Below are 18114 nucleotides of genomic sequence, written 5' to 3' on the forward strand. Positions count from 1 at the left end.
AATAAGTCCCATACATTGCCAATGCATCATTCTCTGATCAAATCAGAACAACCTGAAAATATGGTAAAATTTCATTACAAAGGTTAAAATTTGTTATGCTGAGAGATTAAAAATAAATCCTATCTCAATCAGACAGCAACAGTTAAAAAAATTACTCATATTGCATATGTATTTGTTATTTTTATTAAAGTAGCTACATATGTAAGGTGAAATACTTTCCAGAGAAGTGAAGTAACAATAAATTGAATCCTTGCGATACTCAGCTTACATATGCATTTCCAAGGGTTACTGCAAAAGCACTGTATTTATACAAATTTTGGCCATAGCTATTATTATTATTCAGAAGATGAAACCTATTCATATGGAAGATTCCCACTGTGGCCATTGACTTGAAATTCAGGCTTTCAAAGAATATGGTGTTCAATAGGAAGAAGTAAGAGGAAGCAAAGAGAACTTTTAAATTGTTCCTTCACAATATACAAACCGTCTGTCCTTTGCAATATCAAATGCCTGAGGCGTAGCCTGAAGCTTTTCCTATTGTAAAGGACCTAGGTTTATATAGTTAGGAAAAATACAATTTACTTTCAAAAATTGTGATTTTAATACAAGTCATTACTCTTGACAATTTCATTGAGGATTTTATTTACAGAATTTACAGAGCTGGATTTTTGAAAACTTATTTAGCAAGTCTATTGACATTACTGTGAGGCAATATAACTGTTACAATTGCCTCATACAGGAGAATACATAAAAGTACAGTATGGCCATTGAGTAATATGTATCTCTTTTACAGCAATGATTTTAGTATTTTAGCACCACAGTACTACTTGTACTTTAATCCTTATCTTAAACAGTTTATAAACATATTTATCATTCTGGGTTTCTGAAGACTTGTGTGGTCAGTAGGAGTTATTTAGGTTTTAGGCTAGCAGTGATAACCCCTCTCCTCAAACACAAAGCTAAACGTAACCTTTTGTATATAGGATGCAAAATTGTTATTGGAGAATATTTATTTCTTCAAGAAAAGCTCTGTACACGAAGGAAATAAAGTATATGTCCAGCTTTAGGTACATTTGTGTATTCCTTATTAGTATTGATATTTCCTATACTTAGTCTGTTTTGAATTACTGATTCTCTGTGAAAGAGTTCATTGATATAAAATTACTAATCATATTACTCAAATAACGTAATTTTGTGTGTTTTCAGGATGTAGAAAACACCTGAGAAATACCCTCCAGATTCTATTGGAAGCGAGGGAGATTATGACTATGAGGATAACCATGAAGATTACAGTGATTTAGATGTAAGGCGTATCCTTGATGAAATCGTAGTGTCCCCTCAACTGAAGGCTCTGGTTATGTTGACAAGCAGCAAGAGCATACACAGTTGATGAACACATAGAGCCTGTTCATCACAATGTCATGAACATATGATAGAAGAATCAGTAGTAAATACTGAAAGTCCATTTGATGGTGAATATGATGGAGACAGTAGTGAAGGCGTGGATTATGAGGACTCAACTGAAACAACTCCTATTACTGTGGAAATGGATTCTTTTGGGGGGATAGTACCAGGAGAAGATATTATCATTGGAAGGGATTATGATCTTGGTAAGGATTTACCTTATAATTACTTGATTTTTTAGAATAGTTAGAGCTAATACATATTCATTGTATAATCACAGACGTCCTTTTACTTAACATTTAACACTAAGAAAGTTTACTAAAATTAGTTATATCTCACTCCTTTTTATTTCAGTGTAAGCAGTGTAATGTGTTCTCTGAAATACAAATTCTCATATTTTACTAACTCTTAACACCCAGGAATAAAGTAACCAGATATATAATTGTCAAATGATTTGTATACTTATATTTGGTAAGTCTCTTATATAGCTCAAATGCTCTAAACTTTTCTTGAATCAATGTCATTTGTTGCAGATTTTTTTTTATCCAGTTCTGCCTACCAAATCCATATTTCTTATCACTTGCTTTGATTATTGTCATAGTCTCTTTACTTTTTAGCCTTTTCATTGTATTAATCTGTAGTTAACATCATTACTATATTATGGCAGTGAAGTGTATGTAACTGTAAACTGTTATGTATGGTATTGTAACTCAATTTTAAACAGTCAAATAGATTGTTCTTTGTTTTTTATTATTGTGCAAACAAATATCTGTAATAATACTTCAGTGTGTTTTGTCTTGTGTGAGTGTCATATTTAGTGATTGTAGTATATTTGCAATAAGACAATAGGATAGGAACAGTTAACACAAGTTCAGTTTTTTATTGTTTAATCTGTTGTTTCTTTTGAAATATAATTGTGCTTTCCCATGCACTCTTGTTCTAAGATACCACAATCTCACCATGCTTCGAGATAGTAGTCCAGTGAACAACTTCAAACCCGCATTAAGAGGGACTATTAGGAAAAGCAGTGTCTGTTTTTGGGGAGGGAGGGACGTACCTACTTTTAAGTTCATGTTGTAATTGAGTGCCGATTATGCTTCGTTTGAGTCAGGGCAGACTTGTCCCAGCAAATGGAGAAGGATACAGCATCTTGGATCACAAAATTTCTTGTTTTCATTCAGAGGTATATACTATGGCTTCATTCATCATCTTCGTGTGGACAGATGATAATAGTCTTCATAACTGCTCAGCCGGGCTGTGAGGACCTATTGTTGTTTTCCAGATAGGTGATCCAAACAACTTTAGACTAGTGTAAAGACCTATTTGTATGGTTATATCAGATGCAATTGCACAATAGGCTTTCTGTGATGAAAAGAGAGACCATAATTATGGAGACTCATCACGAGACAATAAGCAGCTTTTAGGTAGGTTGTGAGTGCAGAAACTGAAAGCATCCATACCACAGACAGGAAAAATGAAACTTATATAGTAGAAAGAAGCAAACACAAAAGGACAAAATTAGCTAAGAAAGTAGCAAATCAGATGAGCACTGCACCCTGAACTGGCAAATAGAGACAGAGGCAAAATGGCCAACAGAAGACCAGTCAGTGCTGGTCAACACAAACCAAGTCATCAAAGGCTCAGTCATCAAAATTACCCTTTAAGATTAAGCTGCACTAAGTTGTTGTTATGCCATCCAACAGGTCTCTGGACATGGTTGTGTTTAGAATTGACTCATTTAGGACAGGTTTTGTGGCTGATCTCTTGTTGTGACAGAAAGGGACATGACAGGTCTCACAAATGGTATGGGGATAATCACCAGAGAAGAAACATGCAGAAAATTGGAAACATGTACTATGTGCAATACATCAAATTTGATAATATTGAAGGCTTGAGGCAATAAGGTATTTTTCCTCATGATTATCTGAAAAGTAGAGTGGTCATAACATCATCAATAGCTAGGTATCCTAACTGCAGCATGTTATTTATAGTTGAACATGTTCTAAGAACTAATGTTAGTAACTTTATTTTATTCTTATGCATTTTCTAACCCAAAATTATTGCTTTACCTATTATTACAGTAAAAATTTGAGCTTTGGCCTAAGAGAACTTTTCATGTTTATATAATTCAACCTTATACACTTTTCCCTTATTTGCAATATTCCTTTGATACTTGGTTCTGGCTCTTGAAAGTTGCTCAATTTTTGCCTAATGACAAAGGCTTGGGCAGAGGTGAAGATTTTCAGACATAAATGTTGTGTGTTATAATCACTGTTTAAGGCAGACAAGCTCAGTATGTAAGGAGTTGAATGTTTATTCTCTTAGCTAGTAATTTCCCTATGTTGGGTGGAATGAGGCACACACAGAGATTAATAAGTTTATTTTATCACTGCTTAAAGTAATGTTTTTGTATCTCTTCTCACTTATTTTTTATTTGAATGTTCAGAATGTGATGCACTGGCCTTGTTAAACTAATTTATGATTAATCATAAAGTAATTATTGCTAGAAAGTTGTCATCATCATTAACATTTTACAACATATTCGTCCTTTGTGAGCTCATATAGGAATTTTGTTCTCATTGCTCTCTTCTGTTTTTATTGTTTACTGTATGTTCCCATCTCTCCATTGTCTTCATGCCTGTCCTTTTCTCTAAGATTTTCTAGGCCCTCCTGCAGGACATTGCACTACATTGCAAATGAAAATTACTTTTCTGCTCAGAGTATTACAGGCCTCATACACATCATAAGTATTGCTGTGGTTACTAATAGGATAAAAGGTGAACTATTATCTATAAGTAATGTAACAAACACTCATCCATCATCATGCTGCTTCTCCTTTTACTTCTTAGTACCATCTTCACAATTCAGTGCACTACCTCTCCCAAGGCTGGCCCTTCTACTCCATCTCTTCCCTACTTCCTCTTCTTTTACATTTTAAAACATTTAAGATTATTATTATTATTTTGCAATCATCATAACCATCACTCGTAACACCATTTATTGCATTCAATACAAAATATTAAATCCAACCATGTAATATCTACGTAATCATTATATTTAGTCTTTTGGATCCTTGCTAGCCAAGATATATATTGTTTTGCATACAAGTACCACTGCAATTCTTCTTCTCCATGTGACTCTTCCATTTTTAAACCTTCCTATGACATCTTCCTCTGATTATGCTGTTGAAACCTTGTCATCTGCATTAAGCAATACTGGCATATGTATGTACATTAAACAAGGAGTTTGTAATTGAATTTGCCTTTAACTTTGAACATAGTAAACATTGCCTCCAGTTTCTATAGTTGCTTGTCCAGTACATTAACAGTTATGTATAAGTTTTTTTTAATAATTTTTCCTTTTCCAGAAAAAGGGAAATATATATGAAAAGTGATTTCATATAGCAGACAAACCTGATGAAATGTAGCCTGTTATTTGTGTATCTTCCAGATTGTACAAGGTTATTGTACTTTTATAAATATTTTTGAATTACAGTATGTAATTTTATTAGCAAAGCATTTTTGCATTTTCATGGTACTATAATTGTTTCATAATTTTTTTTTTCAGAAGGAATTCGAGGTCACAAGGATAGGAATTATATTCATGGGAGAAGGCGATCTAAAGGTAAAAAGGAAAAATTTGACATTTTCCGTGACACACCACATAAAAACAGAAACAAGAATCGCAACAAAAAGAATGGCCGGAAGCAAGAAATTCAAAATGAAACTGCTCTGGAATTAGATGGAGTGAAACCATCTCTTGTAGAAGATCCCACAGAGAGGGGACATTTAGAGCCAGCTTCACAGTTTGAGTTCTACCCTTCACGAGGGTCCTTGCCTTCTCATGGCCAGTCATCTCCGATTGCTGACAATGAAACAACACCAAAGCAGCCAATTTGCTGGTGTGATAAAGGTAAGGATTTACTGTAAGTTATGTTTTGTCTCATAAATAAGGTTCTGTCGTTTGTGCCCATTATGTAGTAGTCTAGCATATGTATGGTATATCCTTAATGTGCACAATCAGTTTTAACTTGCAAATAAGGCTGAGGTGATAATTACTTGGTCATTTATTGCATAGTAACCAATCTTTTCTCATATTCTGGGTTTATCAAGAAAATTTCTAAAAATACAGTAAACTATCAGTGTTCTAATTAGATTCAAAAGTTATGGGCTTAAATTCTACTTCACACAGGCGAATATTCAATAAGTTTATTCCATTTAACTGAGTACTGTTGCATCAGGGAAAGGATTTCTATTTGGAAAAGCTGTGATGATAAGGATAAGAACATTTGGAAAATAGAAATATACATTGTTGTTGAAATAATTTGCAATGAAACTGAGTCAGACATTATGGCCTCCTTTATCAACACATCATAAGTATTAGACAAGCTTTATATTTGCATATTTCTTCCTCCAGTGAACCCTTCATGATCTTTTACATATTCTCATCCATAAGTTACCCTTTACTTCCAAATTGTTATACCATTAAAGATGCAATGATTATATTAGTTCTAGTGTCTTTGTCTAGCTGAGGGCTAAAATCTCAGATCTCTGTCAGTTTCTCACATTGAGAAGTTTCACTTTAGTGTTTGAAATTTTTCTTCCCACTTTTCTCTTTCATTAATTTGTTTTCTAATGTAAAAGCTATGGTTTGACTTCCTGTAAGGAGAGCTTTCTTATAGCTCTTCACTATATCATTTTCCCTGGTCAGCTGTAGCATGACATAATGGTATATATTTTCAGACTCAAGTAATCCTCAACTTTCTTTTGGGCACCGTGAGCCCATCATCTTGATGAGCGTGGGACTTTTAAAATAATTTATTTATTTGTAAAAGAATTGTGGCAAAATAGTAGTAATACTATTTGGAAAGTAACTTAAATAAATAAGGTTGCACTACTGTACATATGTCTAGCTGATTCTTTTATAACTTTATGGACTGGCTGTTAGCGAACTTTCCAAATTTGGGTATTGTATTCTGGGGCTGTTGTAATCTGACCTTCATTCAGTAGTGGTCACTTATTGAAAGATAAGTATTTTAGTGGGAAGTAATGGTTAGTTTGATACTGGTCAAAATGGGGATAGGTGCATTCCTTAAATTTCAAGGATCTTTTTTTTTTTTTTTTTCTAAATTACCAGTACATATTCATGTAATACCTGATTGTACACTTAAAGAAAGGGAACTGAAAATGGCAAAAATACTGTTTTGATATCTTCAAATTCTAAAGGATAAATGCACTGAGCTGTTGATTAAGGGTGTTACCACACTACAGTAAAACATGTCATAAACATACATTGGTAACTTACCATTGCACAGACTATACTCTATTTTTTTCCATCTGTCCATCTGCCTGTGGTGTTTTCGCATGGTAACACTGCGTCCGGGGCTTTAAATAGTTGCACTATGGTGTAAAGTTTTAGGTAAATAAAAAAGGATATCTGGGTGTACATTTGCAACTGAAAAGTGTTTTAATAATTTACTGTATGCGAATTACACCATTAATATTCGAAATAGGATATTATTTATAGCCCGGGATGCTGTGTTACCATGTGCAAACACACAGGCGGATGGACAGATGGAATAAAACAGAGTATAGTCAACACAATCAGGTTTAATAGAAATTAATGACTTATTAGTAGTTCTAATCAGTATACTTCATACAATTATTCAGCGATGGCCAAAGGCTCGTTCTCCATGTATGGTGCTTTCAGCTTGATTGTGATATGAACGCAATAAGTTGTTCAGCATGTTTATGACATTTTACTGTAGTGTGGATGTGCCCAAATTTATCAAAATAAGCCATGGCAAACCTTTCCTATAAATCCAATTAAGTTTCTTTAGTATGGAAAGCATTCATTATACGTACTGTAAAAAAAATATTTTTAGATTGAAAGATAGTCTCAAATACATATTAGTCAAAATTTGCTTTTAAGTTCACATTAATAAGAATAATTTTTTCCATTTTGTACATGTACAGTAGTGTAAATTTTTAAAATTTTATAATCAAAGTTTGGTGATTGTAAATTCAAGTATTATAAAGGTTTTGATCATTTGCTGCTCAAGCCAGGATTATTAAAATGTTAAAGGGGATTTTTTCTCAAGAATGTTAAGAGATTCAAAGTGTCATATACTCCTGACTTGTTTGGGAAAGAGTACCATATGTAGATTAACTGCAGGGAAAGAGTACCATGTAGATTAAGTGCTGTTCTTTATTAAAATATTCCATTTAATGACATGTTTTTATGTTATTTTGCAAGCTAAATAGATAAGATTTTGAATATTTACAACTTTCTCTTTCTCCCTTGCTCTGAATAAGTGTAATATATTTTATTTCTGATATGTAAGGAAGAAATCAGTGTTAGTGAATGGTACTATACTTATGGAGTATTCTATTGTCTAGATTTTTCTATGATTTTCATTCTTGAGAAATCAGAACACTGGCTTGGGCAACATCTCTTAACCTTATTCTCAAGAAATAAGAAAGCTAGATTAAATGTTTACCAGAAATTTATTTAGATAATTTTCAGTAATATGAAAAAAAAAGTACATTAGATAGACAGTGTCTTACTGCCTTAGGCAAACACATAAACATGGTCACCAAAAACTAATGGAAACTTCAGAATGGCAACCAAGTTAGCCATCCAGCAGGAAAGGGCAAAAAGAGAGCAGAGAGACAAAAGTTGAAACTTGAACGTCTGAAACGCAAAGAGCAGAAAATGAGGCGAAAGTTGCGGAAGTCCAAGGATAGCCTTGCTGAATGCAGCCAAATGTTCTCCAAACTCAACTGCTACCAGCATGACAATGACCACTGGAAAACTCCACCTCTTTGGCATGGTAAGTGAAACTGTGCAGCATGCAATGTTATACGTTCATGACTTATCAAGGGCTCTAATAAAATGTTCAATTCAAGTAGTATTCTATTACTATGTACTGTAAATATTTTTTAAATCATTCAGATTTCTGTATTTGTTCAGAAGCCTTTTTTCACTTTTATATAAGGAGTGCATTTGTGAAGGAGGTTATTATTATTATTATATTTTATTCATTTATGTATTATCATTTTTTGTCTGTCATCCTGTTCGACTGGAATCGTTTTTATAGAATAGGGTTCTGGGTTGCATCCTGCCTTCTTAGAGCCAATCACTTTTCTCATTATGTGCGCTATTTCTAAAAGTGCACTTCTGCATGATTCCTGGAGTTACTTGGCATCTAGTTTTTCCACGTTCCTTTTCAGGGATCTTAGGATCGTGCCTATTGTTCCTATGATTATGGGTACAATTTCCGTTGGCATATCCCATATCCTACTTATCTTTATTTTCAGGCCTTGATACTTATCAATTTTTTATATTTCTTTCTCATCTACTCTGGTGTTCCATGGTATTGGGACACAAAACTATCTGTTCTATCGCTCCCTCAGGTTGGTGTTCGTACCACCTATAACTGCAAGCTAGCTGGTGCTTCTTGCACAGGCTCCAGTGGATGGTTTTTGCTTCTGAATCATGTATCTTTTTATACTGGTTTTGTGCAAAGAGCCAGACATTCACTTGCAATGTGGTTTATGGTCTCGTCTTTCATATAGCACTTCCTGCATATGGGTGGGATGTTATTTCCATCTATTGTTCTTTGGACATAGTATCTGGTTCATAGGGCCTGATCTTGTGCTGCTGTTAGCATTCATTTTGTTTCCTTCTTGAGTTCTCCCCTCTTTAGCCATTGCATATTCATTGTTGGCCATTTCTTTAGTCTCTCTCGTACTATTATTATTATTATAGTTATTATTATTATTACGTATTATTATTATTATTACGTATTATTACGTATTATTATTATTATTACTATTATTATTATTATTATTATTATTATTATACTATTATTATTATTATTATTATTATTATTTTGTAGCTTAACTAGACCTCTGTATTAAAAACATTAAATTATTTTATGTATAGCAGTGGGTGTTGGCATACAGTAAATGGTTACCTCTTATCTTACCAAAACATTAATGTTGCTGTCTAGTGCTTGATTTTAAAGTTGTTAATTTTGTATTCTTTCAGGGTTTGAAATATTTTGTGCAATTATAACTTCAGTAATTAGAGACCGAAATTTTTAAAATGTCATGTTTATCATGTGTTCTCAAATAGAGTTAGTATTTAAAATGTTTTTTAAACCCACGATACCCCCGCTGATCTTTTGTGACAGAAATAAATGTTGCTAAAGGAAATTACATCATGGATATCACAGTTTTAATGATAGAACCTTTTTCTTTAATGCTTATATGTAATTTTTTTTTTTTTTTTTTTTTTTTCAGATGGGAAATTCTGTTTCTGCATGAATGCTCCAAATAATACTTATTGGTGCTTAAGGACTATTAATGATACACACAACTTCCTGTACTGTGAATTCATTACAGGATTAGTCACGTATTATGACCTTAACATAGGTAAGTTACACAATTTTCATTTTTTATTTGACCTTAATATAGGTTAGTCACCCAATTTTAATTTTTTATCTAAACTAAGGTAGTGTTGTATTTTTTTCATGACTGGGGTCAATTTGAACACAAGAAAACTCACTGTATTCAGCAGTTTGCTTTCTTTAATAGATTGTAATATTTTTAGGTAGCATTATATTTTTTCTGTCTTTCATGGCATGTGTAAGAAGACAAAAGTTTTACACACACACCACTTTTATTCTGACTTATTAGAAATGAATCTGGATAGTATTAGAATCACAAGTTTTTTGTTAGCAAGAGTACCTTGCTGTCATACAATCAAGTTTCCTTCATAATCTTACGTAGTAATGAATCTTGATAACATTAGAATCACAAGTTTGTTAGCTAGAGTACCTTGATCTCATACAGTCATTATGTTCCTTTATAATCTTAAGTAGTAATGAAGCACAACTGCAACACAGACATTAGCAACCAAAGAAAAGTAGTCGTTAGTTAGGGGGAATAGCCTTGCAAGGTGTTCCCTCCCTTGATCCAGATAGTATGCAGGGTCTTAGGTTGGCTATACTTTAGGGGTTATTATTTTTGGATGTATTCCTTTATGAATGGATCACTAAAGCATCAGATAAAATTCATTTACAAGTTGGTTTCTCCCATGGTTAGGTAGGCTGCATTACACTACATTAGTCTTACATGAAGGAATGTTAGGCTAAGAGGTATCCCTTAATGCAGCGTTACAGGGATTCCAATGTCAAAGTTACCCCCACAACCAGGTATGACAGTGTTGCAGTAAAGGTCAGTGTCAAAAGCACAACAGTCCAGAAGGGGCACAAGACAAACAAGCCATCCACAAAGGCATGTCCACAGAATGAAGAATCATCTTAAACAGCTCGTTTTCTGAGAAGGAGGAAGATTGTTGCGAGCAGCCAAGCCTGCTGAAGGGGAAAAAAAAAAAAAAAATCTTCCTGAAAGTAACAAAAAAGGTACTGGACATACTCTAGCACAAATATATTAGGCAAAATAACTAAAAAATTAACAACAGATAAGGAAAGACCCTGAATAAATAGCTCCAAGTGCTATATAGATTCAATCAAGTCTTACGTATGTGCAGTATATACAAGTAGAAATATTTCAATACATATGTAGAAATATAAGAAAAACATGGGAAAAACATAACAAGCAGTTGCTTGGACAGAACTAGGAAAATAATGATGGCACAGTATTGCAACAAAACAGGCAAACAAAATTACCCATAGTAAGTGCTTGAGTTGCCTGCATAAGGGAACTCGGATAAAATAACACAATATTTTAGTCATATCATGTAAGCATATCGTGTTAAGAAATCAGAGGATGAACTGGCAGTGAGGACACATTTAACACCAGTAGCACAACAAAAAAGTGCCACTAACAGAAGTAAGGCTGAGTTAAGACATACCAGAAAATATGGAGAAATCCAGTGTGTTAGCAACAAAAGAATGAGGAGCATTAATAGCAAATAAAAAGAGTTGGCTAAGTATTCGTAACCATTCTTTTTTAACTTTTTTCCTTCATGCACTGGATGCATCTCATACCAGTTAAAGGCTTGATGGAATAGATTTGATTAAAAACGTTACATATCCTAGTGGATATAAGATTTGTTGTATTTCATTTGTAGACTTTTTTAGCCCCCAAATAGCTATGTGAATCAAGTTTGTTCTACAAAGGAGGCTAACCCTTACTGGACAGGTAAATACATATATCGATATGCAGCTCCTCAGGCTGGGTAAACATTGAGGTCGGCCAATTTACGGAAAAACATATCAGTTGAAAGAGGAAGATATGCAAATGCACATAGTGAAAGCAAAAAAAATTCTATAAAATTTTCCCTACCTTCCACAAGAAGTTGAAAATGGCCATTTACAACCCTTTGTGGGATCTCTTTTACAAGACAATCGTACCAACTTATGTTTTTTTTTATACAAATCATTTTATTTTATTTTGTAAAATTATAATTACAGCTCACATAATATCAAAACAGATAAGAAATAAAAAAAAAATCAGTATCAAATTCTTAGCAATATTTGTTGAAAAATATTTCTTTAAATTTACCAAGAATGAAGATTCAGTAAATTTTTTTCTGATATTTTCTTTGCACTTTTCTTTGCAAAATTACATTTACAACTGCCATACTATCATAAAAGACAAGAACAAAAACCAACAGCAACCTCTTGCTATATTTATGAGCAAATTTACAAAAAGGCATCATGTGAGACAGACATAATACAATCCCCCTTGAAGTTAGAGTAGAACTGAAGTTCTGAGAGCCTGATTAGTGGTTTTAGCCAGTGTAATGAATTTATGGGCTATAGAAGTATGTATTGGCACCTCTTTCCTGCCCAGGTCTTTCCAGATCAATGGCACTTAATAATGTTTATCTAGAGGATCAATCCATCCATTAAGGGTTAAGTGGTACTTCAATCAGAAATACCTCAAATATCTATCCTCAGTTTCTCATTTATCATCACAGTTAACCCTCTTACGGGGCCGCTTGGAACGTATTAGACGTCGAGTCAAAATGTCTCCCGTATGCCGATTGGACGTATCATACGTCGGCTCAAAAAAGTTTTTTTAAAAATTCGCGGAAATACTTATAGGCCTACCAGCCGAAAACTTTTGAATCACGCGCCTTGGGGATGCTGGGAGTTTCTGGATCAAGCGTTGTTTTTGTTTACAATCGCTACGCGAGGCGCGCAAGCGCGAATTTCTTTCTTATCGCACTAAAAAAGTATCAGTGACACATCTCAAAAATTATTTCGTCACTTTGACATAATTTTTGCACCATTTTAAATTATCCTTTACATGAAGTATTATATGAAAATGTGCGCAATTTCATGTAAAATAAAACAAAAAAATACTCATGATTGTAGCTTTTATCAGTTTTGAAATATTTTCATATAAATAACGATAAGTGCAAAAATTCAACCTTCCGGTTCAACTTTGACTCTACCGAAATGGTCGAGAAACGCAATTGTAAGCTAGAATTCTTATATTATAGTAATATTCAACCATTTTCCTTCATTTTGCAACAAATTGGACGTCTCTAGCACAATATTTCGATTATGGTGAATTTATGAAAAAACTTTTTCCTTATGTTCGTGCGATAATTCTTCCGATAAATTTTTTCGTGCGATTGTCCTAATGTTTGCACCCTTTTAAATTTGCCGTTACATAAAGTTTTATATATGGAAATGTGCAAAAATTTCATGCGCAATACAACAAAAAAAAACAACCCATGGTTGTAGCTTTTATCAGTTTCGAAATATTTTCATATAAATAACGTTAGGTGCAAAAATTTCAACTTTCGGTCAATTTTGACTAACGAAATGGTCGAAAAACGCAATTGTAAGCTAAAACTCTTATATTCTAGTAATATTCAATCATTTTACCTTCATTTTGGCAACAAACTTGGAAATTCTCTAGCACAATATTTCAATTTATGGTGAATTTATGAAAAAAAAAAAAAAACATTTTCTTTACGGTAACTCTTCCGAAAAAATCAGAATTTTTTGCGTGCGATTGTCGAAATGTTTGCACCATTTAAAATTAGCTGTACACAAAGTTTTAATATATGAAAATTGCGCAATTTCATGTAGAATACAACTAAAAAATGGTGAAGGTTGTAGCTTTTCTCTTTTTCGAAATATTTGCATATAAATCACGGATAAATAGAAAAAAAAATCACGTTCGGTCAAATTTGACTCTACCGAAATAGTTGAAAAACACAATTTTAAGCTAAAACTCTTACGGCCTAGTAATATTCCGTCATTTTTCTTCATTTTGAACAAATTTGAAGTCTCTAGAACAATATTGTGATTTAGGTGAATTTTTGAAAAATATATTTACCTTCACTCCGCGCGCCGATTCGCTGCCGCAAGTCTCCGAAATACGTACATCGCATTATCCTAATATTTGCTCCTTTTCATATTAGCCTTTTATAGAGTTTCATATATCAAAATGTGCGCAAATTCATGAAGAATACAATAAAAATAAGTGAAGGTTGTAGCTTTTTCCATCTCCGAAATATGTGCATATAAAAAAATATATATATAAAAATTTCGACATTCGGTCAAATTTAACTCGTCCGAAATGGTCGAAATCTGCAATTCTAATCTAAAACTCTTACAGTATCGTAATATTAAATCATTTGTCTTAATTTTGAAACAAATTGGAAGTCTCTAGAACAATATTTAGAATTACAGTGAATTTTTTAAAATAACATTTTTTTACGTCCGTGCATTACGAATCGTACTCATTTTGTGATAATATTTTTCCGGTGTTGCTTTTATTGTTTTACTATGTATTATATATCAAAATGATTGCAATTTAGTGTACAATACAACGAATAAAAAGTCACTCGTTAGCTTCGACCGTTTTTTGCACAGCGTGATTTGAATACAATTTATCTATGAATTTTTTTTTTTTGCTACCATATCTTGCATTATTTACATATGATAATGATATTATTTTTCATTTCTGATGATTGCATACTAAACTTCAGGCAATGACAAAAAAATGAGCCAAAAATGAACTCTTAATCTTTAAAACTAAGCGCGCTGTGATTTTTTGAAAAAATATTATTTTTCCGCTTCCTCGCTCACTCCAAACTGGCGCCGGCATACAGGAGAGGTTTGATTTTTAGGGCTTCGGCGTAAGAGGGTTAATATAGAATAAATTGATAAATGTTATCTCTCTTGAATAATAATAGTGAGAGCTGAGAAGATCCTCTGAAATCAATATTTTTTTTAAATACTACACACAAGATAATTAGTACAGTAGTTATAAAAAAATCTGTTATGACAAATTCCATTTGAAAATTATGGAATTTATCATAGAAAAAAGTTGTGTAGCTGCATCTAACAAGAGGTAAATAACCACTATTTTAATTTTGCTCTTATCACTGGTAATTTGGAAATTAATATTTTTGATAAATGCTATGCACAAGATAATTATTGCCATTATGGAAAATTATTGGAATTTTGTCATTAGGAAAAACAAGTTGTGTAGCTGTATCTAACAAGAGGTAAAACAAAGAGAACTAGTTTAATTGCGCTCTTTTACTTTCTTTCCAGATCCTTATCAACTTAGAAATGTTGCATTTACATTATCCAATAGTCGATTAGCAGAATTACATCACGTCTAGAAAAGCTTCGCGTTTGTGTTGGCGCTGATCAGTGTGATGACTTACCAAACGCACAGGTAAGTGTACAACGGTGCTCAAATCTCGTATGACATGATTCTTTTTTATTTCGTCCAGATTCTCAGACTCAACATGACATTGCTAAGTAGTGTTAAAAAAAATTTTCTATTTCCAATGTCATACTTGTCTAAAAGTTTGCAAATTCCCAGCTAGCCCATTGTTCAGTATGTGTATGTGCTACTTCATCCTCCCTCGGCCTTGACGTTGAATTTGCTTGCAGTCAAGCAGTCTTCTTTGTCTTCGCTATAGGCCCTGATGTACCTCCCTGTACACTTGTTTGTTTGTTTGTATGGTGCTTTTACGTTGCATGGAACCAGTGGTTATTCAGCAACGGGACCAATGGCTTTACGTGACTTCCGAAGCACAGCGAGAGTGAACTTCTGTCACCAGAAATACTCATCTCCTCAATGGAATGGCCGTGAATCGAACCCGTGACCACCGAGGTGGGACGCTAATATCATACCAAAACACACCGATGAGGCACTTACCTCCCACACTGTGCACCTGCCAACAGTGCTGCTTTTCCCTTCCCAAAATACTCAACATAATGAAGTACCTTCACCTCCCTCACTCATAGAGAGGTTGGGCGGGCAGGTAATACATTGTGAGGGGGGGGGAAAGAACGTGCCATCAGAGCTGCAGCCAACAAGCAGGGTTTACTTTGCTGCTGTGTCCACACTTGAGGATGTTGGAAAGATATGAGGATCAGCTTCTGAAGGGTTCAAGACTTGTTCATCAGATGGGTCATTACACAGCCATGATTTTTTCTTTACAGCAGTTTCTCAATCGTCCTTGGCCAAAGAGTTCCTCTGCAGAGATGAAACTCCACATCCATGCAGAGGTCAATCGATAACCCACCCACTTTTAAGTCCACAATTTAGGATGTTGGAAAGTTATGAGGATCAGCTTTGAAGGGTCAAGACTTGTTCATCAGATGGTCAAAGGATAAGAGATCCCTCCATTCTGAAGGTATGGCAAAGAAAGGACAGGACAGGACCTGCACTCTCCCACCCATTTTTCCAGAACTAAGAGGACAACAATCTTAACATATAAACCATCTTAAGCATATTTCTTGTACCATAGAATGATACAAGGGCTCAGAGGGCACCCTAATGAAACTCTTAAGCACCCATAGTTACATCTCACCCAGGAAGCCAAAATTTCCAAAGAGGACAAGACTGGTTGAAACTCCTCTGCAGCAACACAGTCAAGTCCATTAAAGAGAAGAAGTCTACCCCCTCAGCAGAAAAACCTGCTACAGAACAGAGCAGTAACACACTGCAGCTACTGAGAGGACCGTCTTGATAAAGGTAGACTAAAGTATGTGATGACACTCCAACCAGACAGACCCCTCTTGTGACACCAATCACTGATGGTGGCCCACTTTCCCTAGTACATGTCCAGGAACACCTATGGTACTTGGACTTCTCCCAAGCAATCCTACAAGAGCAGCCTCATTGTTGCAGCAGAAGACACTGGATAACCTCCATGCATGAAGGTCCAGGGAGTGTGTACTACCTGGTGGTACGACAAATGTGCTGCTGACATACAGTAGGAGGCCAAAGGACCAGCTCTCTTAGTGCCTCAACTAGAGGAGGACAGCAAGTTGGGATACCACTCAACATGTGACTAATGAGGATCCACCAGTCATCTGAAGACCAAGAGTGACATTTGGTTTATATCAACCTGCAGAAAGGTAGAAATGCATGTACGTCTAAGTCGTCCCATGAGTGTTGGAAAGTATCTCCCATCACTACCCTACCCAGTAATCCAGAACTGAGGAGAAATAAGACAGGAAGCTTCCTGTTCAACCTTAATGCTAACAAGTCAAGCATGGGAGACTCCCTTAGCCTGAACAACTCTGATACCTGAAGATACAGGAACCACTTCATCCCCAACTACATGACCCTGGTCCACAATAACATACAGACTGCCCAGAATGCATCTTACAGAAAACGGCATAAGACAATGCTCACTCGGGCATCTGCACTGCCAACTGATGTATGCCATGCTGGTTGTTTTTGCTAATCAACACAACCCAGTGACCTAACAACTGTTGACAGCAGCAGGCATTTCTAGGACAATGTGCAGACAAGGTGAAACCTTCAGCCCAAACTAGAAAACAAACCTTAGTTCAGGAGGTGCAGGTCCATCTGGACTTTGAAGATACGTACCTGTGGGCAAGAGCCGCCACTCCTTCAGTCATAGACAATACACCAGAACTGGTCCCTGGGTCGTTGCCAGTCCTGTGAACCAGACGAGAGACTCATGGGGAGATGGCATGGGACCCAGCCAAGACACGGCCAGAACCATATCCTGACTTTCACCAGGCCACCCCTCTGCTCCATTACCCTGTTAACCCAGAATGAAGACAAGAGGAATGAACCATCCCTTTACACTACTCCTCCTGAAATGAAAGGTCGTAGAAGCCACTGGAAACCTCTCCCTGGAAAAGGATTGCTGCATCTGAGGCCCATACCTTCTGGGAAAATACAAAAAACTTTAAAAAAAATAGGACCAGTCTGAACCAAGCAAGCACAGTGCACATAACCAACCAACCCCCCCCCCCCCCCCCCCCCCCCCTGTTCAACAGTTCACAGCAAGGGAGAATGTCCTGCACACCTGCCCTCCCACACTCAAGTGACCACATCTGATAAGGTGAGCAAAATGCATGGCCTCATCTTAGTGAGAACCCCAGCACTCATAATGAGAAACAAAGCAGGAGTGGGCATCAAGTTTCTTACAATGAGCCACTGCTGGAGTGCCAGGTCTGCTAGGCAGAATGGTCTCTTTGTGACCAAGCACCTTTGCTACCCTCTGCACTTCCATTCCTCCGCTTCTGACGGGGCAGAGCTGCATCCAGGGATGGTGCAGAGGAAGATGTCCAACAACAGACACACACACTCGTCTTATGCACCAGAGGGCTAGTTGAAGCTAGAACCTAAAATAACACCATAATATCAGAAACTGGACTGTCTGCTACTGGGAGAACCACCACTAACAGAATATCCCCTTCCTTAGTGGTGA

At 35.3% G+C, this 18114-nt stretch overlaps 3 protein-coding genes across 7 annotated transcripts in view; 2 read left to right on the top strand and 1 right to left on the bottom strand.

The window, feature by feature from the left end:
• LOC135215547 (extracellular sulfatase Sulf-1-like) overlaps positions 1–18114 on the bottom strand; it is a 561353-nt gene that overhangs the window by 68293 nt on the left and 474946 nt on the right. The window lies entirely within an intron of this gene.
• Positions 1324–5350, top strand: LOC135215550 (uncharacterized). The gene is made up of 2 exons (XM_064250388.1): positions 1324–1610; positions 4972–5350. The coding sequence occupies exons 1-2, from the start codon at positions 1430–1432 to the stop codon at positions 5331–5333; spliced, it is 543 nt and encodes a 180-aa protein (XP_064106458.1). The 5' UTR covers positions 1324–1429; the 3' UTR covers positions 5334–5350.
• Positions 6973–15105, top strand: LOC135215551 (extracellular sulfatase Sulf-1-like). The gene is made up of 3 exons (XM_064250389.1): positions 6973–8236; positions 9711–9842; positions 14960–15105. Exons 1-3 carry the CDS (start codon positions 8119–8121, stop codon positions 15028–15030), a joined length of 321 nt encoding a protein of 106 aa, XP_064106459.1. The 5' UTR covers positions 6973–8118; the 3' UTR covers positions 15031–15105.

Source organism: Macrobrachium nipponense, chromosome 5 (assembly GCF_015104395.2).
Source record: "Macrobrachium nipponense isolate FS-2020 chromosome 5, ASM1510439v2, whole genome shotgun sequence".
Classification (NCBI taxonomy): domain Eukaryota; kingdom Metazoa; phylum Arthropoda; class Malacostraca; order Decapoda; family Palaemonidae; genus Macrobrachium; species Macrobrachium nipponense.